This window comes from Macrobrachium nipponense, chromosome 16 (genome assembly GCF_015104395.2).
Source record: "Macrobrachium nipponense isolate FS-2020 chromosome 16, ASM1510439v2, whole genome shotgun sequence".
In the NCBI taxonomy this organism is placed as follows: Eukaryota; Metazoa; Arthropoda; class Malacostraca; order Decapoda; family Palaemonidae; genus Macrobrachium; species Macrobrachium nipponense.
In genome coordinates, this window is record NC_087209.1 from 7,427,113 (window position 1) to 7,450,841 (window position 23,729).

Genomic DNA, 23,729 nt, shown 5'->3' on the forward strand with positions numbered 1-23,729 from the left:
GGAGGAGGAGGATCGTGCAATCCCACGCCGTTGCGAAAGGAATGTGCAAAATCGGTGACATGACATTGACGCCTTAACTTAGATATGCACTTGCATGAAATCGATGGCGGAATGATGCATCGCTTCTATTTAGACCGAGAAGTTCGGAATGCTAATTCTCTCTCTCTCTCTCTCTTTAATGCCTTTAGAATTGATGTGACTCGTGTGTGATGTGTTCGTGCGTGTGTCTGTGTGTGAGTGTGATTTAGCATGTTCTTCGCTTGGGGGAAACTTGTATAACTTTTGACGAAGAAATTTTATAGGCTTATGTTTCTGCGTAACTCGTACTAAGAGAGAGAGAGAGAGAGAGCATCGGGGGTGTCAACTCTGCGCTGTGGAATGTGTGGTTACCTTTGGGTATTGAGTGAAATATATAACTGGATATGTCTAGTTCTAGATGTAGATTGGCGCCAATTCCTTGTATCTAGGCAAAGGAACGTATACTAGCTAGTACACAGCAGACCAACGCCAGACATAAGCTGTTACTGATTCACCACCTTTTGGCAGAGTGTGGGTGTTACTACGACTTGATTCTTGTCTTTATATCTTTATTTCTTTTATACTTTTTTCCACGTTAATCCCAGAACTGTTTAGACAGGGATTACTTCCTTGCTCTGAAAAGAAATTTGTACCAGAAAGTGTTTAACTCGTTTTGTTGCTAATTCACCAACATTCCCCATTTATTTATTAAATAAATAAGTTGGGTAAAGGAAACATGCATATCAATTATTGTATAGAATACGTATATAGTATACTTAGTCTACATGTAAAGATATACGTAGATTTTAACTTGATTAACAGCTGATTCTCTCCAGTAATCCTTTGTACTCATTGCCACCCATTGCCACTGGCTGCGAAAGTGGCGCTGGGTCAGTAACAAGCTTCTGTAAAGATCATTTTCGTTTTTCACTAAGCAAGGACGTTGACCCTGTTCCCCGTGTTTTATTTAAAGTAGAGAACCCGTGATTCTTTTTTAACTGTTGTCAAGTTAATTTTGAATGTGGATACTTGATGAAATTGATTATTGAAGTTAATAAATCTGGTATTTCCTCGTTGTGGATTACTAGGTGTTATTAAAAATTAACTCCTGACGCTATTTAAATGTTTGTTACGCAATATTTGTGTATTTTAGTTGATTTTAAAAAGATTTTTGTATGCAGTTGTAGCAGCAGTGAATAATTCTAAAGCATTTCTCTCTCTCTCTCTCTCTCTCTCTCTCTCTCTCTCTCTCTCTCTCTCTCTCTCTCTCTCTCTCTCTCTCTCTCTCTAAAAAAAATACATTTAAAAGTTCATTTTACAATTCAATACATATACAATATATATATGTAATCTATGTACAAAATCAACAAATATATAGTCATAATTTTTTATAGATCAATATACTTAAATTTCTTGTGATACTGTTTTAAAGAAAAACCAGTCGGCGAATTTTGCAGAGATGTTTCACAACGGCAAAAACCCATAGAAAAGGTCATTTTTATATCTCCGTATACAGATAAGATTTTATATAATTTTAATATCTTGGGTATTATAAATAATTTCAGCAAGTCTAGTTACTAAAACATATTGAACAACAGAAAGAAACTTGAGAAAACTCAGTTGTTTCCAGTTAGTACTAGGAGTGATAAGTGTTAAAACTGCTGACGAGTCGTTTTGGCACGGTTAGTACTAAGAGTGATAGTATTTAAAGCTATTGGCAATTCGTTTTGGTCCAGTTAGTACTTGGAGTGATAGTATTACTTCACACTATGGACGAGTCGCTTTGATCCAGTTAGTAGTACCAGGAATGATCGTATTACTTCAAACCTCGGACAAGTTGCTTAGATCCAGTCAGTAGTACTAGGAATTATAGCATTACTTCAAACAATGGACGAGTCTCTTTTCAATTAGTAGTACTAGGAATGATAGTATTACTTCAAACTAATAAAGAGTCGTTTTGATCCAGTTAGTACTAGGAATGATAGCATTACTTCAAACAATGGACGAGTCCATTTGATCCAGTTAGTAGTACTAGGAGTGATAGTATTACTTAAAACTACTAAAGAGTCGTTTTAATACAGCGTTTAGCACTAGGAGCGAAGGTGGTAAGCATCTACCAGTAGTGCCAACGAAAGGACTCCGAACTGTTAAATGTGGAAGGGCACGCAAGCCGTTGACAAATGTTGCCGCCAAGACGGATTAATGCACGAGTGTACTGCCTTTGAGTCAGTCACTGGGAATCCGTTGTTTAGTCTGTTGGTTACAATACATCGCACTTTGGGTATGACATTTCAAACCTCTGCTCCTCTCACGCCTACGTGGGAGATGGGTCTCGTAGTCCCTGTGTCATTATTATTTTTCTTTGGTTGTGTTGTCTGCTGTTAGCAAGATGTTCAGTTTTTCACAAGTTATTTTGGTCTTGCAAGTAATAATTGAGATTAAATATTTCTTAGATGTACTTTATGAGAACAAGTAGCCTATTTTATGGTGTTTAGGTAACACTGCAAATTGAACGTCTCTTTTGGCGCATTTAGGCCAATAGTGTTTATCCCTTGATTTGCTCTCTCTCTCTCTCTCTTCTCTCTCTCTCTCTCTCTCTCTCTCTCTCTCTCTCTCTCAATTTTCCTTGATTGCATCTGTTGAAACCCAACCTTTAGGCCATGTCTGTTTATGAGTCTCCTATCAGGAAAATCCAGCTAATATTAAGAGGAAAAATCTACCAATCTGACCAATGCTGGCATAAGGCCATCTCAATCTACAGTAATGAAAAGCAAATCTTATGTGACATTGCATACTAGGACACCGAAAGGAATCATACAACTACAAGGCATTTATTAAAATGCTGACGTAATATCATTCCTAGTATTATGTAGCTGCCAGATTAGCACTATAGGTTTTACATTGCTAATGCACACGTTGCATGATATTGCAACATAAAACAGACTCATGAGAGACGTGACTGTTAATACAGGTATAACAGAGCATATGTGAACTGACTTTGAATGTGCATCATGAGTTAATTGTAGGTATTATTGGGGTATGTCATTTTTTCCTTTCGAGCTCAGTGGGTATATAGATGAGTAGGCTTGCTTAAGAAGCCATTATTGTAACGTGTATGTCACATATGCGACTTCCAATGAGGTCATGTGCTCTCTCGAGCTTATTTGAGTGTCTGTTAACCTCATTACATCATAACTGAAAAGGTAATCGAGTGAAGGTCACGCACAAACTACTAGTAAGCAGTTATGCTGAGCCTAGCGGGAATTCTCGAGGTTATTGTAGCCTTTAGCCACGATAAAGCATAGAAACTAATATGCATATGGTATATTTCTGTCCTTTGATTAAGAATTTGTTGTCCTGGGTATTCGAATTGCTTAGAAAATGTTGTAAATTAAAAACTAATAGCAGGTTAAGGATTTTAAAACTAGATTTTGAAGCGAACTCAAAAAGGGATGAAAATACATCAATGGTAATAATAGCGGATTTAATTTCAAGTATATGGATGGCAAGATATTTGGGAATAAGTACTGACCAGCAAATTATTAAATGTATAAAGAATAGACTGTTAAATACATTTAATGTAAATATTATAGGATTTAAGTCTAATGTTAACAAAATTCTCACGAATCAGTATGTTTCTCATTTAAAAACATATTTAGAAAAATAATAAAATTGTAATACTTTTATATTATACATAGATCTTATAATGTATATACAAAATTGTAAAATATAATTTTGTAAAGTAATGTTTCTTAATAAAAGAAAAAAAAATGATGTAATGTTAGCAACTTGAATTGTCAGTATAAAATTGGCTACAGCCATAAAAAGAGGCTTTATTTTGTAGTTTAATGGTCACTGACATCAGTTTCACCACAAGTGGTTTGATATATTTTGGAATATGACCCGAGAGCATGAATTTGGACTCGTAGTAAGTAAGTAGGTTTAGGCCTATGCGAAGTCCAACTTGATATACTGAATGTATTCATTTGTGTGCTTTTATCTAAACAATAATATAATGGGGATTGCAAGTGTGTTCGTTAATTAAACATTCTGTTCTTCGTGTTTCTTTGAATTGAAGCTTAGTCAGCATTTAGCGTTTAATTTTAATAGCAATTTGCAAGGTACGTGTATCCTAGGGTACTCAACAAAAGCACAGAGATTAGTACTATGAACGTTCATCGGCCTAGAAGTGGGGCCGCCCTTGTTGGTTTGTCGAAGTCCTGAGGTCCAAAAGAAGCTTCATACACCCTTTGACACCTTACTAACCGTAGGACTACCTTAGGGCAAAGGCCTTTGCTGGCATAAGCCAGCGTAACCTAGACCAAGGAACCAGGGGCAAGGTCAAAGTAGTACTACCTATACAATGTTGGTGGAAGAGGGCTCTCGGGTAAATAGGCAAGAAGGATCCTTGCCCTCTTTACCTTGATCTCTATGACCTCACCCCCTAAGTGTATGAGGAAAAGCAGACATTAGGGGAGGGGAGGGGGGGGGGGAGTCGAGAGTTAATGTGAAAGGAACGAACCGTTTATCTATTGTGTAGGATTTTGTTTTGTCTGTATTGTTATCTTTTTAAGGGAGAGAAAGAGCCCGTCTGAGAGACGGCTCGGTAGAGGAAAACCATGATTTGATTACGTCAGTGATGATGATGATGATGATGATGATGGCTGCTTAGTGCAAGAGCTCGTGCAGTTGCAAGTGCAGACTAATTCATGAACATCAGCAAACTCAGAAGAAGCCATCTGCATATTTTTATGAATGGCCGATTATCAAACAACGAAATGTTGACATATCTGCCGTGTACTTCCGTCGTTATTAGCATTTATTCATTATTCGTGACGTGCACAAAATATTATGACCCAATAATAGACGCCCTTAACTTAGGGTACATGAGGAGTTTAACAAAAATATAACTCCTTATTTGAAATGAAGGCGAAATCTTCGAGTATCGTAGCTTGTGTGGTTTTACTCCAATATTGTACTCTTATATTTATTGCTGGTGAAAGTCTTGGTCAATGGTCAGGTAAACATTTCTTTACGTAATGCTGGTTGTTAGCGTTATAAAAACATGTGGGAAGCAGTAATAATGTCATTCATCTTGGCAGACATTTCCCATGACCGTTCTCTCCAAACTAGACCTATACTCTGTTTTTTTTCATCTGTCCATCTGCCTATGGTGTTTGTGTATGGTAACACTGCGTCCCGGTAAATAAATTAGTTACGCTGTGTGTAAGTGTTAGGTTAAATAAAAGGATATCTGGGTGTGCATTTGCGATTGAAAAGTGTTTTAATAATTTACTGTATGCGAATTACACCGTTAATATTCGAAATAGGATATTATTATAATTGTTGAATGTGAGCTGAATGTAACTATCTAAAGCGCGGGACGCAGTGTTACCATACAAAAACATCACAGGCAGATGGACAGATGAAAAAAAACAGAGTATAGTTTTGTGTCGAGTAACCATAACAAATTTCAAAACTGAATGAGGACACAACAAATGTCTTACTTTGTCTCGAAAAATGTTAGCATTTTTCCAAAAAGAACGTTTAGGAAAGTGTGCTGAATTTTAACCATAAGAAGAATGAGGTATGTTTTCATTCTTTAAACTATGAAGAAGAATGTGAGACTAGAATATTAACACAATTCCTTCCTTTCTTTCCAGGCGCCAACATGGCGATTGTGGGGCGAGGAAAAATCCGAAGGCGCCATATACACCGTGTACCTGAAGAAAGTCCGATATCACCACCCTTCGAGAAGCATTACTCAGGTGAGAGAGAGAGAGAGAGAGGAGAGAGAGAGAGAGAGAGAGAGAGAGAGAATATTTATGCTATAGAGTAGGAGCCGTTTCAGAGGCATATCCCACCTACTACTACTACTACTACTACCAGGTAGTTGTCTTTGTACCCAATACTCAAGTAAATTTCAAATGGTCAATTAATATTTATGATTATTCATGATGGTTCAAGAATTTAAAATATATATATATATACTTTACTTTTATACCGGAAATTAAAAATGTTTCGTATCTATGAAATAAGTCATGTGGAAATGGTTTTGATATATGGTATTTAAAGCAACAATAGGTTTTGAATAATATATTTTTCACTAATAAAAACAGATTTTTATTGAGTTAATTGACAAAATGTAAAAAGGTAATAGATTTCCAAATTAGTTTTAAATAGTTAACAGGTATCAAAACATACTTAATCACATATTTATAGTAAATGATACACTTTCAATCAACAACAGGCCATATAAGCAAGCATCAATGAACCTAGAAACTGGAATAAGGAAAAACAAAAGTGAGAAGAGAAACCCAAAGCTTGACCATATAATAAAGGATGACAGGTTTCCATTATTTTTATTAATTAATTGTTTTCCTTCAGGAGTCTGACGATGATGAAATCTCTCACTTGGAGTGGGAGACGGTTCGGGTGAAGTTCCTGAAGGCGGGGACCCTCGAGAAACTGATCGAGTCCCTGGCCTCGGACAGTGGGGAACTGGAGTCGACCTTCGTGAATGTTTTCCTGGCAACCTACCGCACCTTCTCCTCCACCAGACAAGTTCTCAACCTCATCCTCGACCGCTACCTCGCCCTTGACTCAAGTAGTAATAAGGTTAACGTTCAGAAGCATCTGCGTGAAGACCACAAAAAGTAAGTTAACTTCGATGATGAGCTTTTTTTAGCTTTATTGTAAATAGTATTATATTTGTAACATTATGTTGTTTGGTAATTTGTATTTAGTAGTGAATGACAGGAAAAACATCAACAACTGAGGAAAATATGACAAAAAAAAACAATTATAAGTCTAGCTGCACTGTGATGATATTTTAACTTATAGTTGTCAAAAATATGTTAGTTCGCCACAGAGCAGCAAATGAAAAACAATGCACATGGAACTTTAGTGTAATTATGCATTTTATATCCTGGAAACGTCTAACAACTTCACAAAAGCACTTGGTACTCAGTTTTATTTCCTCCTCATTATGGCCAACCTGCAGTGAAGATATCACAAGTGTGTTGTGATTCTTGCGTATTATTTATAGATATATCTTGGCAACAATAAAATAATAAGTCACTTGTTTACCTTTCATATATTATAGCAGTTATTATAGCAAATATACACATCAGCAGTTTTAACCAGTATCTTGAGACTGCTTTAATCATTATTGAGATACAGTACCCTCACTCTTACCCTCTACTTACAGAGCTCTCAGACTGACCCTACAAGTATGGCTGGACGCTTACCCAGAGGACTTCAGAGATCCCCCCATGTTCTCCTGCCTACAGCAGCTGAGGGAGTTCACAAGGGTGCATCTCCCTGGCTCAGACTTGCACATCAAAGTGGGCTACAAGCTGGAGAAGATGAGGAGGGAAGAAGATATCAAAGGTAATTCAACTTCAAAATTTCTCTGGTATACATACTGAAAAAAAAAAAAAACAGCTAAGTAAAGGTCATACAAGATTCTCTTTAATCAGAATTTGCTTAAGTATAATGTATAGGACACTTTCCTTGTAAAGCAAATTTCTTGCAGGGTCACCCATGCTGGAGAGAATATTATCCTGCGAAGAGATAAGAGTGCATTCCTCCTCCCCCATGAAGAACGGTGACCATCAGCCTTACGAATTCCTGGATATCTCTGAGTCGACTTTCGCGCAGCAGCTAACTCGGATGGACACTGTAAGAACACAAAATACAAATATAGTTATCAGCTGTACAGTACAGATAAGCATTAAGTTGATTTTATCAGTGTTTATGTTAAGAACCTCCTTTTTATTAATTTTTAGGAGCATGAATCACTCCTTTCAGGAATATGTACATGTAATACAGTGGAAAAATACAATACAACATATGGAAAAAAACCCAGAGTTTAGTAATGACATTAATGCTTATTTCCAGGTTCTCTTCAAGAATGTAATAGCCCATCAGTGTTTAGGGTCAGTTTGGTCTCGGCGTGACCGGGGTCGAGGTGACTCTGCAGCTACTGTCACAGCCACGGTTGACCAGTTCAATGCAGTGAGCTTCCGGGTACAGTCCACCATCCTTGTAGACACAGAACTCAAGCCGTCACAAAGAGCAAGACTCATAGTAAAATGGATTGACATTGCTCAGGTAAATGGCTGATGTTTCTTTTGTAGAGGAACTATCAAAATGGTTTTCACTTTGGAGGTATCCTTTGAAATCCTAGTTGATATGGTTCCTTTTTATTATTATTAGAGATAGTATTACCAGAAAAAATGAAGATATCTTCATTATGATTTTGATTTATAGAGAGGACTGACAATTTCCTTGTAGATGTTAAGAAAAATGCTCATTACTGCATAATATATGAAAGAATATCTTTATTATCTTTGAAGGATCGTTGTCGCTTTATTTTTTGTTTTTGAGGTAAATTTGGAAACTCATAAGCTTAAACACAGTAGTAGAGTATGCAAACGTATTATGCATGATACAGAAACACTACTATAATGTATTTATCTTATTTTTTACAGGAATTAAGAATGCACAAAAACTTCTCCTCCCTCAAAGCAATAATTTCCGGACTACAGTCTAACCCCATTTATAGATTAAAAAAGACTTGGGGAGCTGTGATAAAGGACAAGGTACTTTAATTTCTATTTGATACCTATAAATGTTGATGAGACAAAATGCTTTGTCTGTTGAAAGCATTGTGACACAATATGCACCTCACAAAATGCCAGCACTCTTTACAAAGTATCTCATTTTTCAGGCTGAACTGTTTGAGGAGTTAGCTAGGATATTCAGTGAAGAGAATAACCAACTCTACCAACGCGAGTTGCTAATGAAGGAAGGCACAGCTAAGCATGCAGAAACCGTACATGCAAATGACAGACATCTTCACAAAGCACTGGAGAAATTAGCTGTTAATCCTTTGGTAAGTATTGAGATTAGTGTTTGCATCAGTGAAATGAATTGAGTTTGTGCTTCTATTACTGATTTCCCTTAAGAGCTACTGATGCGCCATTTGCAAGTCTTGGCCCTTTGACAGCAAGTTACTCAACGTGAAGGTTGCCCAGGCACAAGCATTGGTTCCCAATTAAAAATTTAAATTTACTGCTTGCAAACTGTGGTTCAGCCATACCTTTTGCCCCTATTTGTTTCATACTTGCAAAGAAAATGAATATCAAAACTTCCTTAAGAAATGCTGATAGTTTTCCAAGAGATTATATGAGAATTTTGCATATTTTTACTCTAGTCTCTGATTTCTTGACGTCTGGTGATGGCAGCCATAATTTTTTGTAATACAAATGAATCATAAAATTAGATATTTGCCGATGACCATGATTCATGTAGGAAGCATGGGCATATTCAGGTCCTTTACTTTAAAATAATTACCATTTTGTTTTTAATTTCCAGGCTGTGAGTTATGGAACTATTCCCTATCTTGGCACATTCCTGACTGATCTCACTATGATAGATACAGCTATTCCAGACACTGTTGCAAATGGGCTCATCAACTTCGATAAAAAAAGGAAGGAGTTTGAGGTTTTGGCACAGGTATGTACTTTCATATTGCTGGTTACTTAAAGTATAAATACGTAAACTGTATTTTATATTGTAGTTAATAATTTAAGTGATGTAGCATCATATAGTAGTGAAGTATGTTCATTAGGAAAAATAGACACCAGGCTTTCATGAATGCTGAATGATGCAAAAATTCACCTTTATTGATTTTAGTGTACAGTAATAGAGAAATTTAGCAGACAGTACATTTTTATTTCATTACTGCTGCTTATACTGTTTGTAATTCATCCTGTCTTCGTCGTGTATATGAAAAATACATTTTCAGCTACTGTTGATCTTTTTAAGTTATGTCAATTTAATACATTTCAACAAGAATTTTACCATGTTTATTGTATCATGCACATGTAAAAGACTAATTTATAAATGGCCTGTAAATTTAAAAAGTCTTGAAGCCATAAAAATTTTGTAAAATATTTGTACCTTTTATGGATTAATTACAATAGCACTGTAACCAACAGATTCGGTTGCTGCAAGGTGCAGCAAATGCATACCAGATGGAGAGAGACGAGAGATTTGAACGATGGTGGGACTCTGTATTAGTTTTGGACGACAAAGAAGCCTGGAGACTTTCTTGTCAAATTGAGCCTCAAGGATCCTCAGCTCCTTCATCTACAAGAGAAAGCAAAATGAGGAAAAGAGCTCAGTATGTCTTAGTTAGAACTTTATTTCTCTTGAAATAATTTGGAAAAAGTAGGGCAGGTTATCAGCACTGAATAAAAGCAACACAAAGTTCTTTAGAAGTTAAATTAATATGTAAAACATTTGACTTGTCACTATGTGATGGACTTTGTAAAGGTAGTTAAAAGAAAATACAGACTATAAACCATATTCACAGTTTGCAGGATGTAAAGTTCATTTGTATTTGTCTCAGAAACAAAGTATTCTTATGGAATGTGTGCATTTTGAAGTTTAAACAATTTTGATATTTCAGGTTTGGTCACAGAAAGAACGACAGCATTGCAAGCACATCGAGTGGATCCTCAAGTAGTCAGTTCTTCTTCGATAATGACTCCATCAACACCCCGCTGAGTCATAATGATTCTTGTTCTTTGGAAAGAAAGGTTGGTTTTCAACATTTTGTTTAAGCTAATTAATTCAGACTTAATATACAGGTTTAAAACTTTGGTGGTTAGATAAGGCTGAAATTTTCATGTGATCAAAGTGCTAATATAACGAAGTTTTTCATAATAATCACTATTTTAATTTTTCCAGATGTCCACATCATCAAGCAGCTCCTCTTTACCATCACTGGATGTGTCCGTAAATTCTGGAGGTACCACTGCCTCAGGCCGTACACCTGAACGGCAGACAGGTACTCCCCAGCAAGTCCAGCAGCAACAGCCTACACCCTCACCTTACATTACCCCTGATTTCTACATAATCAGAGTTTCTATAGAAAGCAGTGCTCATGAAGTAGATGGTAAGGGTCTTTTTTTTTCTTTGCGAGTGGTTTAACACGTTCTGATTATGCCTAGTTATTATATAATATTTTGGAATATCAAGCACTCCTGTACGACTAATGCTTTATTTTGTACTGTAATTAAAATAGAGTAGTATTGTTTTGTATTATGCGAGGTAACGTAGTATAATGTAAATAGTGTATGCATGTGACATACTGGATTTTTTTCATATTAGCCCACTATAATAAAGTACCACGATGAAATATGATAAGATATAAAACCAATATACTTTGTTTTGCAGGAGTTAACCTGTACAAGAGTATCATGCTCAGTAACTCTGAGCGAACGATCTCTGTAATAAGGAAAGCAATGGAAAAGCATGGGTTTGAAGGCAACCCAGAAGACTACACGTTGGCACAATTTCTTCCTGATGGTGGTAAGTATTGTAACAGTCGTGCATTTAGCATAATGTATCACCATTAGTCTGGATTTGGTTCATAAAGCTATGAAATTAGCAGCCTGATACGGTAAAGCCATTCATTGTATACAGTACAGTACTATGAAATTTTGTGGGGAGAATTTAGATAATAATAAAATAGTCTTTTTAGCTGAGTTCATCCCAGGTTAAAATATCAAGGTAGTAACAATTTATTGTGTTTTACGCATGATGGAATTGAATAGCAGTGTGTGTCAGGTAACTAGTATGGGACTTCTTGTATAAAAATATTCTCATCAACACATTAAGAACCGTTGATTAAAAAGATATATACCATAAAAACATAATTATTTGGATACTTATTACAAATATAAATATCAAACTTTACATAGGTAGTGTAATAAACCCTAAGAGATGATGGCGAGTTCAGAAATTCTGCTATCTACCTTAAGGCCCTTACCACTATGATAATGAGAAGTATTTTCTCAAAGGGAAAGATACAGACAAACTAAACACTAAACATTTTAATTATTTATTACAAGTACCTTAAAATTTCAAAGAAATCCCTTGAAGACTGTATTTTAGGGAAGAAAAATACACAATTACAATGCCAAAAACACACACACCTAGCTACCTAGCACACTTTAGTAAAAGAGTAAGGACTGTGATGGTGATGGAAACAACATACACAGGGTCAGTGTGATAGTAATTAATTTACAAACTTGAATACCAATTAAACATACAATCAGTTTAAAAAAACATTAACCATAATCCCTCCAATACTATGGCGGATATAAAGTTGTACCTTATCACCACAAAGCGAAGCGTTGTCTCTTGTGACAGATTTCACCGTGCCACAAATAGGCACACAACACAGGGCATCTTTTAGGGTAAGAATGATGGTAACAATCAAACAGGGGCTGGGATCTAACCTTTTTCTCTGCCCCTGGGAGGCCCCTATTGACTCCAGAGGTTCAGTAAGCTGAAAGCAAGGGCAGATGATGGGCAGGCTTGCCTCCAAAAATACATAATGCAAGGAAGAGGGGTGGCAAGGAACAGCACCCCCAAGATGCCACCAGCGGCAAAACGTTGAGGATGTCTTCAAATTGATACAGCAAATTGTCACAAGCAACCTGAGAATAGTATTGGCACTGAAAACCTCTCTAAAGGGAGCCATCAACTAACCGCATTTCACTCAAAACAGCCCCACATCACTAGCGGAGATGAAAACAAATGGGCGAGGAACAGCCAAAGTACCATCAAACATGAAAAGATAAAAACTTTCGTGGGTGATGTATCTAGTACTAAATTACAACACCCATTTGAGGGGAGGAAAAGACCCAAGTCTAGCCTTCAAAGAGACATACATGCACAAAACTGGACAAAAGTAACAAAAATTTACTTTAATGGGCAAAAAGTCTAAAGCAATGCAAAATAATTAAGTTAATGTCATTACAGTAGGGAGGGAAATTATTACACACAAAACATTGCCACTGATGGGAGGTATATTAGTCAGGTGATATTCTAAACAGCACAGTGGTGTGTCCTTTTTTTTTTTACATAATTATTTTATAGGAACTAAAAATTATAACACATTGGTCTAGCTAAAGTGAGTGCTGTTAGCCTTCTATTAAAGTAGTGTAACTTTGTCTTTGGTAATGTAATACTTGTATAATAGCTGTTGTTTTACATGAAACATCATTTATTGTGTACACTTTTCATGCACTCTAATAACAATATCTATTTTTCATAATGTACAAGTAGGGTCTCTAAATGTTTGTATCCTTCCCATTGGCATTTAAGGCTACTTATGTTTCTCGTTGTTGTGAGCAATAAAAAATGGATCTTCTAACTTATAAAGTGTCTGGTTCTCCACCCATCTGTTGTTCTCTTGTCTTCACAGTTCTGCTCTCACGTCCACAGTCTGCAAAAGAAAGCACTTGATATGTTTCTATTTTTACAACATACAGTGAAGTTTGAAAGGTTGATTATATGCAAATTTTTGAAGTAAAAATTGAAAAACAAGAGTGAACATATAACATGATTAGAGCTGAAACCCACAAAATAGCTATACATATATATGTAGATAATGTATGGCAGTTTTGTACATGAACTTCCCTGCCAGATATATACTTAGCTATAGTCTCCGACGTTCCGACAGAATTTCAAATCTCGCGGCACACGCGACAGGTAGGTCAGGTGGTCTACCTTACCCGCCGCTGGGTGGCTGGGAGTATGAAACCAATCTATCTCTCCAGCCAGATTTTTTTCTGTCGCTGAAGCGATAACAACTGTTGTCGTTTCTTCGATATATTCTTCATTTCTCGCTTGCCTGGAGATTGATTTGAACATTTGGTGACGTATTCGCTCTATGTTGGCTTGGCATACGCTTATTGTGGACCGTTATTGACTTTGCGCTGGATTTTCCTGTAGAATGTCTGATTTTGATTCTGTTCCAAAACTCCGGTTTGTTTAGAGTATGTGTGACGATGGATGTAAGGTGAGGTTACCGAAAGCTGCGGTGGACCCTCACACTTTCTGTGTTAAATGTAGGGGGAATGAATGTTCGTTTAGTAACCCGTGTCAAGAGTGTGAGGTTTTGAACGAAGATGAATATAAGGCTCTTTGTCTTCTTATATTAGGAAACTTGAAAGGGATAGGGTACGTAAAGCTTCTTCAAGGAGCTCGAGCAGGTCGAGAATGAGTGAGAATGAAACTAACATTAATGTAGTTTTAGAACCTTCCTCCCAGGTCTCAGCTCCTGCTCCCCGCACCGAAGACCGTAGATTCGTCTTCGGAGGCGGCGGCCTCAAAAGCTTCCTTGTGTTCTAAGGAAGACAAGAATCTTCGTACCGAGCAAGGTAAGAGTGTCAGTGATGATAAGTGCAGTGTACCCAGTGATGTGGAGGGTGCGTCTGACCGGCTCCTTAGTGCCTCCAGGCCTAGACCTCTTCCAGACTCCCAGTTCCAGTGGAGGAGGAAAGTCGAAAGCCGCAGGAGGGCTAGGGAGAGCCCCCACCGGTCAGGCGTCCCCTCGGCAGATCCTGAAGTTCGCTCCCAGGCTGCCTTGGATCGTAAGAAGAAGAATATTCTTCGCCAGTGTTTTTCGTCATCCTCTTCTCCTTCGCCGAAGCGTGGGTGGAGCTCTAAGGAGGCGTCACGCCCGTTGAAGAGGGCTGCGGAGGCTCTTCAGTACGTTAGCGTCCAGCCCAGAAGACTTTTCTGATGTAGCTTCCTTGCAAGCAAAGAAGCCTAGGAGATCCGGTGATCGCCCTCCTTCTCCCGCGCCTCGCGCTGAGCTTGCTTCGGAAGAAAGATCCTGGGGACTCTCCTTCTCGCAGTACTAGCGGGCCTACAAGCTCAGATCACAGCCTTGGCGGACTCCTTGGCATCGAGATCGCGTAGAAGGAAGGATTTGTCTCTCCCGATCAAGAGATCGAGGCGCGTTTCGTCGGAAGAGCGCTCTCCTTGCAATCGGCGTTCTCCTTCTTTGAGGATTTCTCTACTCATCGTAACATTTCACGAGAGGAACACCCACTCCCGCTCGGAGGTGTCGAGACGCCATTCGACGGATAGGCGCTCCTTGGACTATGAAGATATTTCCTCAAATCGGATTCCTGCCTCGGGTAGACGCTCAGCCCTTCTGTTTCTCCTTCTTCTAGAGTTCGTGCAAGAAGAGAGAGTCGCTCAGGTCATAGAAGACTTGGTTCGTCTTCGCCGTCTCTTCTTTCTTCTCCTCGTCTTCTCAGAGAACCTAGGGAATGCCCTTCTGGAAGTAGGCGCACTTCTCCTTCCGACTACTGTAGTCGGGCGTCGGATAACGTGACTGGTAGGCGCTCATCGCATGGAGTTCGCTCCTCCCCTGTAAGACATCAAGAGTCTAGTAGGAGCCCTGCTCCTGGTAAGCGTCATTCTTTTAGTAGATGTTCTCCTGGAGAAAGACACCTTGATCCTCGTTTGCTTCGTTCTCCTAGTAGGCGCTCTTCGTTTCTCGAGACTCCCTAACTCCTCTCGGTCTCCTCTTGCTAGAAGTCAAGAACGCCTCAAGCGCCCTGCTTCTGTTAGGCGCTCGGAGCCTTACAGACGTTCTCCCCTCGGTAAGGACCAAGATCTCGCCGAACGCCCTGTTCCGTTTAAGCGCTCGGAGCGTAGCAGCCGCTCTCCCGCTTCGTAGGCATCAAGAGCCTCTCGAGCGCCCTGCTCCTGAAAGGCGCCCTATTTTTAGCAACGTTTCGCCGCTTGGTAGGCGCCAGGATTCCTCTAAGCGCCCTGTAACAGATAGGCGCTCGGCGCCTAGTAGCCGCTCTCCTCGCGATCGGCGCCAGGATCTAGCAGGCGCTCTCCCTCTCGTAGTTTCCCTAGGGATAGACGTGGTCTTTCTAGAGAATGCGAGTTTAGACAAGAATTTTCGGATAAGCGCCCTTCTTTTACAACTCGTCGTTCCTCCTGTACGCCTTTCTACTTTGGAATCTTCTCTCATTCAAGACGTTTGTCTCCTTCATCGCACTGTACCCCAGCTAGGAAATCATCTAAGGATTCTCATAAGGATCCTCATCCAGTTCTCCTCCTCAAGAAGACCAGGAAGCCTCTGAGGAAGAAAACTAATACATCGGCAACAGTTTCTTCGTACAAGAAGCTCACAGAACTTCTCCTTCAGGAGTTCGGAGAGTCTTTGAGCCCTACTGCTCCTCCTTCTCCACACTCGTTGTTCTCCACAGCGAAAGCAACGAAAGGATCTTCGTGTGTGAGAATGAAGCCGACTCTTTCTATGAAGAAAGCGCTCAAGAGTTTCGGTTCATGGATGCGTACTAAAGAGGAAGCGGGGAAAACAATGTTTGCCTTCCCTCCGTCGAAGCTTTCAGGAAGGACAGGATTTGGTATGAGACAGGAGAACCCTTGGGACTGGGCCTTCCGTCTTCAGCTGACGCAGATTTTTTCGGCACTAGTAGACGCCACTAGAAGATCAGCTTTGAATTCGGCCAGAACAACGTGGGCAATGAATGAAATGGATCACATTCTAAAAGGCATTTTTTCTTAGAGTCTTGGAAGTTTCAACTTTCTCGATTGGCCCTCGGAGTCCTAGCCAGAAAACTCAAGGACCGGACACGTTTTCTCCGGAGGATTTGAATTGTGTCTTATCCTGTATGGATAAATCGGTGAGAGATGGGGCCAGCGAAATAGCTTCACTGTTTGGAGCAGGGGTCTTGAAGAAAAGATCAGTATTTTGCTCATTTTTAACAAAACTCGGTCTCACATGCTCAGAGATCGTCTTTGCTTTTTGCCCCGCTCTCTACACAGCTGTTTCCTAAACACCTGGTTCAAGACATTTCGAAGGCTCTCTCTGCCAAAGCTACCGCAGGACCTTCTAGCACAGTCTGCAAGGAAGCCACGCGCCCCTACCTTCCAGACTAAGACAAAGAAAGCTAAGCCGACCTCTCAGGAAACCCTTTCGAGGGGCATCTACCTCTAGATCCTCTTCGTTCAGAGGTCGGAAACCAAACAGAAGAGGGAGGACTTTTACGAAGTCAATCAAACCTCCCAAGTAAGACTCAAGTCCTTCAGACAACTGTAGGCGCCAGGCTTTTACAGTTTGCAGAAGTCTGGGCCCGGCAAAGACGCAGATGGCCTGGACCCTGTCTATTTTGAGGAAGGGCTATCTAATCCCGTTCTTTTCGAGGCCTCCCTTGACGAATACCCGAGGGAGTTGACGGCCAGATACAGGGACCCCCATCATGAATCAAGCCCTCCGACTAGCGGTAGACCAGATGCTGGAAAAGGAGGCGATCGAAACTAGTGGCAGATCATCTTTCGGCAGGCTTTTACAACCGCCTGTTCCTAGTTCCAAAATCCTCAGGAGGATGGAGACCGGTGTTGGATGTAAGCGCCCTGAACTTCTTCGTCGAAAAGAAGAAGTTCACGATGGAGACCACTGCCTCGGTGTTAGCAGCACTCCGTCCAGGGGACTGGATGGTGTCCTTGGACTTACAGGACGCTTACTTCCACGTACCAATCCATCCTTCCTCGAGGAAGTTTCTAAGATTCATGATGGGGGGAAGAATCTTCCAATTCAGGGCCCTGTGTTTTGGCCTCTCCACGGCCCCCCAAGTCTTTACGGCCATCATGAGGAATGTGGCACAATGGCTTCACCTGGAAGGGGTGAGGATTTCGCTCTATCTCGACGATTGGCTTATAAGGGCCAATTCCAGAGATCGTTGTCTGAAGGACTTGAAGAAAACCCTGGATTTGACTTATTCCTTAGGACTTCTGGTCAATCTGCAGAAGTCAAGTCTGATTCCCGCTCAAGAGTGCGTTTATCTGGGATCCAGATGAACTCTCTGAGTTTTCGGCTTTCCGTCACAGGAGAGGATAGCCCAGGGGACTCGAAAAAGTCAACAACCTTCTTAGGGAAAGAAGTATGCACAGTGAGGGAGTGGATGAGTCTGCTGGGGACGCTCTCCTCACTGGAGCAATTTGTTTCCCTAGGAAGGTTGCACCTGAGACCGCTCCAATCCAATTTCTTCATCGGAATTGGAGTCGTCCTTCTCAGGATTTGAAGTTCTCCCTGTCAATTACTCTTCAAATCAAGGAGGTTAGCATGGTGGGCGGATCCCGACAAGTTCTCGCAGGGACTGCCTCTTCAATCCCAGAAACCCAGCCTGGTGTTGTTCTCCGATGTCGGAAACGGAGGTTGGGGGGCGACTCTGGGAACCAAGGAGGTGTCAGGAACCTGGATGGGGGACCCAGTCTTCCTGGCACATCAACAGGAAAGAACTAATAGCCGTGTGGCTTGCTCTGAAGGAGTTCGAGTCAGATGTGACAGGAGCAGTTGTGCAAATAAACTCGGACAACACCACGGCTCTGGCATACATCAGGAAACAGGGGGGACGCATTCCTTCTCTCTGTACGGAAACAGCAAGAGATCTTCTTTTGTGGACAGAAGAAAGGGGGATAAAACTTCTCACCAGATTCGTACAGGGAGAAAGGAATGTAAGGGCAGATCTCCTCAGCAGGAAAGATCAGGTCCTTCCCACAGAGTGGACTCTGCACCAAGATGTTTGCCAGAGCCTTTGGAAGTTGTGGGGCGCAGGCCTCTCTTAGACCTGTTTGCAACTGCAAGAACAAAAGACTGGATCTGTATTGCTCTCCCATCTCGGATCCAGGAGCAATAGGGATAGACGCCCTCCTACTCCGATTGGAAAGGACTCGATGTATACGCGTTTCCCCCTTCAAGATTCTGGGGTTGACTTTAAAAAAGTTCGCAGAGTCAGATTCGCGAGGATGACTTTGATAGCTCCCCTTTTGGCCAGCACAAGATTGGTTCACAGAGGTGCTGGAATGGCTAGTGGATTTTCCAAGATCGCTTCCTCTAAGGAGCGATCTACTCAGACAGCCCCACTTCGACAGGTACCACAAAAACCTCCCCGCTCTCAGTCTGACTGGCTTCAGACTGTCCAGAAACTGGTCAGAGCGAAAGGCTTTTCGTCAGCAGCTGCTAAGGCAATCGCTAGAGCGAGAAGGTCTTCCACATTATTACGAGTGTACCAATCGAAGTGGGATGTGCTTCTTCAGAAGATGGTGCAAGAGGAATAACGTTTCCTCTTCCAGTACCTCTGTGAATCAAATCGCAGACTTCTTTTTATCTTAAGACAAGAATGTGGCTTAGTCGTTTCGACGATAAAGGCTATCGTAGTATGTTGGCGAATGTCTTCAGGCCACAGGGGCTCAAACTTATCGGAAGATAAGGACCTACAGGACCTTATTAGGTCGTTTAATACAACGAAAATGCAGTATCTAAGACACCTAGCTGGAATTTGGATGTAGTCCTTCAATTCCTTGGGTCCTCTAGGTTGAACCCCCTAATTCAGCCTCATTCAGAGACCTTACCAGGAAGACTCTGTTTTTTGATGGCTCTAGCTTCCGCAGAAGAGTGAGTGAGCTTCAGGCGATTGATGGTAATGTGGGTTTTAAGGAGGACTCTCTCATTTGCTCTTTTCCTCCTGGTTTTTTCTGCAAAGAATGAGAACCCATCAAGTCCATGGCCCAGAACTTCGAGATTCTGGTTATCTTCTTTGGTAGGAGAAGAAACCGAGAGAACTCTTTGCCAGTGAGAATGTTGAAATACTACCTTAGAAGACAGAGCAACTGAAAGCCAACCGAGAGGTACTGTGGTGTTCAGTAAAAGAGCCTACTCGTCCATTGTCGAAGAACGCATTGTCCTTCTTCTTGAGAAGCCTCATCAAAGAAGCACACGGATCCTGCAGAGAAGAACATCTTAGGCTTCTTAAAGTGAAAGCACACGAAGTAAGAGCCATAGCAACTTCTCTTGCTTTCAACAAGAATATGTCCGTGCGAAATCTGATGGAGACAACATTCTGGAGATGTCAGTCAGTGTTCGCGAACCACTACTTACGTGATGTGAGAATCACTTACGAAAAATGCTTCGCCTTGGGCCCGTACGTATCTGCGGATTCAGTGCTGGGGCAGGGAGCTGGAAACTCATCCTGTTTAGTAGTATAAATTTTTCCCCCTTGTATTTGTTGTTGTTGGTTGCCTTAAAGAGGATGCCATGAAGGCATCTCTTTAGGTCGTAATACTAATCTTTAGTAGTTTGGTTAGGTGGTCTGATGAGTGGTGGTCTCCTTGCAGTAGTAGTGGTTAGGACTGTTAAGATAGGGACGAACTCCCTTTAACAGGATCCGACTTGGATTCTACCACACAAGGGATCACATATCCCAGTGGTAGATCCGAGAGTCTTTCAGCATCAGGTCACGTCACTCCAGCTGTAGCTCTCCAGGCAACACGCAGACTCAGAGATAATATCAATGAAGTCTTCTGCCTGAACAGGTAAGAACCAAGGTTATTTATATCCTACAACATCAGTTGTTTCTTATCTCTCCTTATTACTTTAGCTGTCTCTTAACCCTCCACCAAGGGTGCCAATCAGCTAAGTATATCTGGCAGGGAAGTTCATGTACAAAAATGATATTGTTAAACTACAATAAAGTTTTGTACATACTTACCTGGCAGATATACGTCTAATGGCCCACCCAGCCTCCCCTCAGGAGACAGGTGAAAGAGAAAAAATCTGGCTGGAGAGATAGATTGGTTCATACTCCCCGCCACCCAGCGGCGGGTAAGGTAGACCACCTGACCTACCTGTCGCGTGTGCCGCGAGATTTGAAATTCTGTCGGAACGTCGGAGACTATAGCTAAGTATATATCTGCCAGGTAAGTATGTACAAAACTTTATTGTAGTTTAACAATATCATTTTAAGTATACTCATCCATCTGTTAATTTCAGTTTGGTATATAAATTATATATTTCCAGTCTGTTAGGTATACCATTAAATCATTCACCTACTGTTAATGGATGAATAAAGTACTTGAACTTTTTAATATGTTCTACATCTACAGTATATCTGGTTCAGCACTGCCAAGGAGTAAAGTGGCAAAGTTTCCACTCAAGTGTTTTACAACTTTTGTTGTTCACTTTTCAGCACACATTTACATCCTTTACACGTCCATTGTTTACTCTTCTTGTTCAGATCATCTTGGAAAATCACAAACCTCTTAAATAGAATAGAGATTAAAGAGGTTTTTGGCAGTCAGCTGAGTGGGGGGTTTCCCCCAATCACTTTCTTACCACCAATTAACTAACTTGTTACCAAGTTTTAACAGCTGATCCATCTCACCCTGAAGGATACTACTTGTACACAAAAGGCAATGGTTTGTACTTCCTTAGGAACTAATTACTTTTGGCATTGTTCCCATGATGTGTAATTCCATGCTACTTTTCAAGGAGCAGGTCTGATTAAAAGTGGTGTAGTTCTTTCTAAGTTCAGTTTTGCCACACTAATCTGAGGAATGGGTTGAGACACTAATGTTAATGGGATTGAGAGGTGCTAATACAACTTCCTTTCCACATACCTTGGATATCTTCGTGTACCAATCATCGGGGATGAGTCCTTTGAAATTCATAACCAGCCTTTTCTTACTCGTATACAGTTTAGGGCACCTCTTCAATTTATATTATGTACTATCAGGTATTTTTGCTCTTACTGCAAACTTTGAACAGTAGGACACCTCTTCAATTTATATTATGTACTACTGGGTATTTTTGCTCTTACGGCAAACTTTGAACAGTATTGTAAAGGTTGAAACTGGTATGATCATCCAAACAGAGAATAAAAAAAAATGTGATCTTACTTTCTACCCCACTTAATGAACACAAACATAGATGCCATTGTTCTACAACATTTTGTTCTTATTTTTCACATGAACTAACTGGAAACAAATATCTTGATTATTATTAGTATTAAAAATGAGTCTAATACACCTTTGTCCACATTTTGATGATGATTATCTTTTCAGAAATGTTGTTGCCAGCTTCAGCTAATGTATATTACGCTATCAATACTCAGTATGACCTTAATTTTGTCTTGAGGAGAAGGCGGCACGGTGATGAGAACACCATCATTCGTCGAAATCCAGCCAAGGATCACAAAATAAGAAAAAAGTTGCTGGTCACTTAATAGTTACTGTACATTTGAAGCATACCTTCACTGGCAACTGTGAATTCCATCCACTTCCAAGGATACTCTTCATTCCTAGTCCTGTGCAGCCAACTTGTGTGATTTGCCCCACTCTTCGTTCCACGTTGACTTACCAAAATGTTCCGAAGCTTAGGAGACCCATCTATATCTTCCTTTATACTTTGTGATACAACCTTTCCCAAATGAGAAACTTGAACTTTGAAGGCTCCTCTGAAAAAGGAAAAGTGTAGTGTAATGATACATGAAATTGAAAAGGGCTGCTATGTCACCGAGTGAGTTTTTATGAACGATGGATGAAAAACTTTTTACGTATACTCTCGACATTTTTATCCTTTCTAACGATTTCATGGAATGGAATTAAGCTTTTTTTTATTTGCTATTTATTGATAGTAATTAATACCCAAGTGTGTGTAAGGTGGTCATCTTTAAGAACTTCAGTATTGGTTGTAAAAATTTGAAATGACAGTGTGTTTTTCTTTTATGTACGAATGTAATAAGTATCTCAAGCAGTTCGTTAATAAAGTACTCAACATGTTAAGTGGGAGTTGTAATCATAGCTACTGGAGGAATGTTGTCCACATTTTACCTTGTTTTATTATATAATACTCAAAATGGTTTGTTTCCATAAGATGTACTCTCATTTTTAGACTTTGAAAAAGTTTCCAGCAATAAGCTTTAATTGTGGATTCTGGAGAAATTGTGTGATTTGTGTTTTTCTACTTCCTCTCAAAGAGTAAACAACGAATATGTACATTGACCACATTCTTGAATGTACTGTACTCTATTTATTTCTCTCTCGCACCATTCTTTTAGCATTAAGACCATGATGCCGTTGTCTTGAGTTAGAGTCCGAGGCTAATTCATGACAAACAACACGTGATATAGACTTAAACATTTCCCATTATTTTGTGATAAGAGAAAAATGGGAGTATTGTGCACATTTATAACAGTATTTGATCTATGGTAATTTCTCTCCTTTCATCTCTTTCGAAAAATGGTCGTTCATACTGTACAATCCGCCAGCCTTAATGGCGTCCTTTTCTGGTATATTATTTTGGTTTTTTGTCACCACTGATAATGCTCTCTCAATGGTTGATTACCTAACTCCATTTTTCTATTTCGCATCATTCAAGCCTACATGAATGAGTTTAGTACCTTGGTAGCAAAAAACCCAAGTATATTTATACAGAAATTTTATTACCTTCTATTTAGATACAAAAAAACGTACTGAAAGTTGTTGACAGTTCAAATTCTATCCTTGTGAGAATGTACATAATTTGTAGGTTATGTTGTATACTTGTAAAAACTCTCTGTTGTTACCTTTGTAAATACAGTCTATCATTTCTAGACAATTTGTAACAGATTTATTTTCTTAACCTTTTTATTGAAACATTTTGTGGTTTTCAATCATGAAATACAGATGAACCAATGCAAACTAAATCAAGATTAACAGGGTTCTTACTAAAAGTACATGCAATCTTTTTGCAGAGTGCTGAATGTATGCAATGACAGTTTTAATTATATGGTCTCTCCTAGATTATTATTAAAGTGTCCGTAAAGAAGCAAGAACTTATCAGCCCAGGAATTAACTGTAATCCCTCTCATCTGTAAAACTAACGCCATCTCAGTCAACTTTTTAGAGGAAAGCAATATTTACATCATTATCTGCCAAACACCACTTGCACCTTGCAGCAAGAATGGCAGGCCATCCCAAAGTAGACAATGAGATGGGGCTTTGGTCCCCTAACGGTAAACACATGATCAGTAAACAGA

At 39.9% G+C, this 23,729-nt stretch overlaps 1 protein-coding gene across 7 annotated transcripts in view; it reads left to right on the plus strand.

The window, feature by feature from the left end:
• Window positions 1-23,315, plus strand: part of LOC135195557 (ral guanine nucleotide dissociation stimulator-like) — a 271,022-nt gene extending 247,707 nt beyond the window's left edge. For all 7 annotated transcript variants that reach the window (XM_064221834.1, XM_064221828.1, XM_064221829.1 and 4 more), the window contains 13 exons: window positions 5,682-5,786; window positions 6,406-6,674; window positions 7,229-7,410; window positions 7,556-7,701; window positions 7,921-8,133; window positions 8,514-8,624; window positions 8,753-8,917; window positions 9,400-9,540; window positions 10,026-10,210; window positions 10,499-10,628; window positions 10,780-10,987; window positions 11,269-11,403; window positions 21,775-23,315. In XM_064221834.1, coding sequence (XP_064077904.1) covers window positions 5,682-5,786; window positions 6,406-6,674; window positions 7,229-7,410; window positions 7,556-7,701; window positions 7,921-8,133; window positions 8,514-8,624; window positions 8,753-8,917; window positions 9,400-9,540; window positions 10,026-10,210; window positions 10,499-10,628; window positions 10,780-10,987; window positions 11,269-11,403; window positions 21,775-21,935 — 2,151 coding nt within the window. In that variant the 3' untranslated portion in view covers window positions 21,936-23,315. The remainder of the gene's footprint in view (window positions 1-5,681; window positions 5,787-6,405; window positions 6,675-7,228; window positions 7,411-7,555; window positions 7,702-7,920; window positions 8,134-8,513; window positions 8,625-8,752; window positions 8,918-9,399; window positions 9,541-10,025; window positions 10,211-10,498; window positions 10,629-10,779; window positions 10,988-11,268; window positions 11,404-21,774) is intronic.
• Window positions 23,316-23,729: the final 414 nt, after the last annotated feature.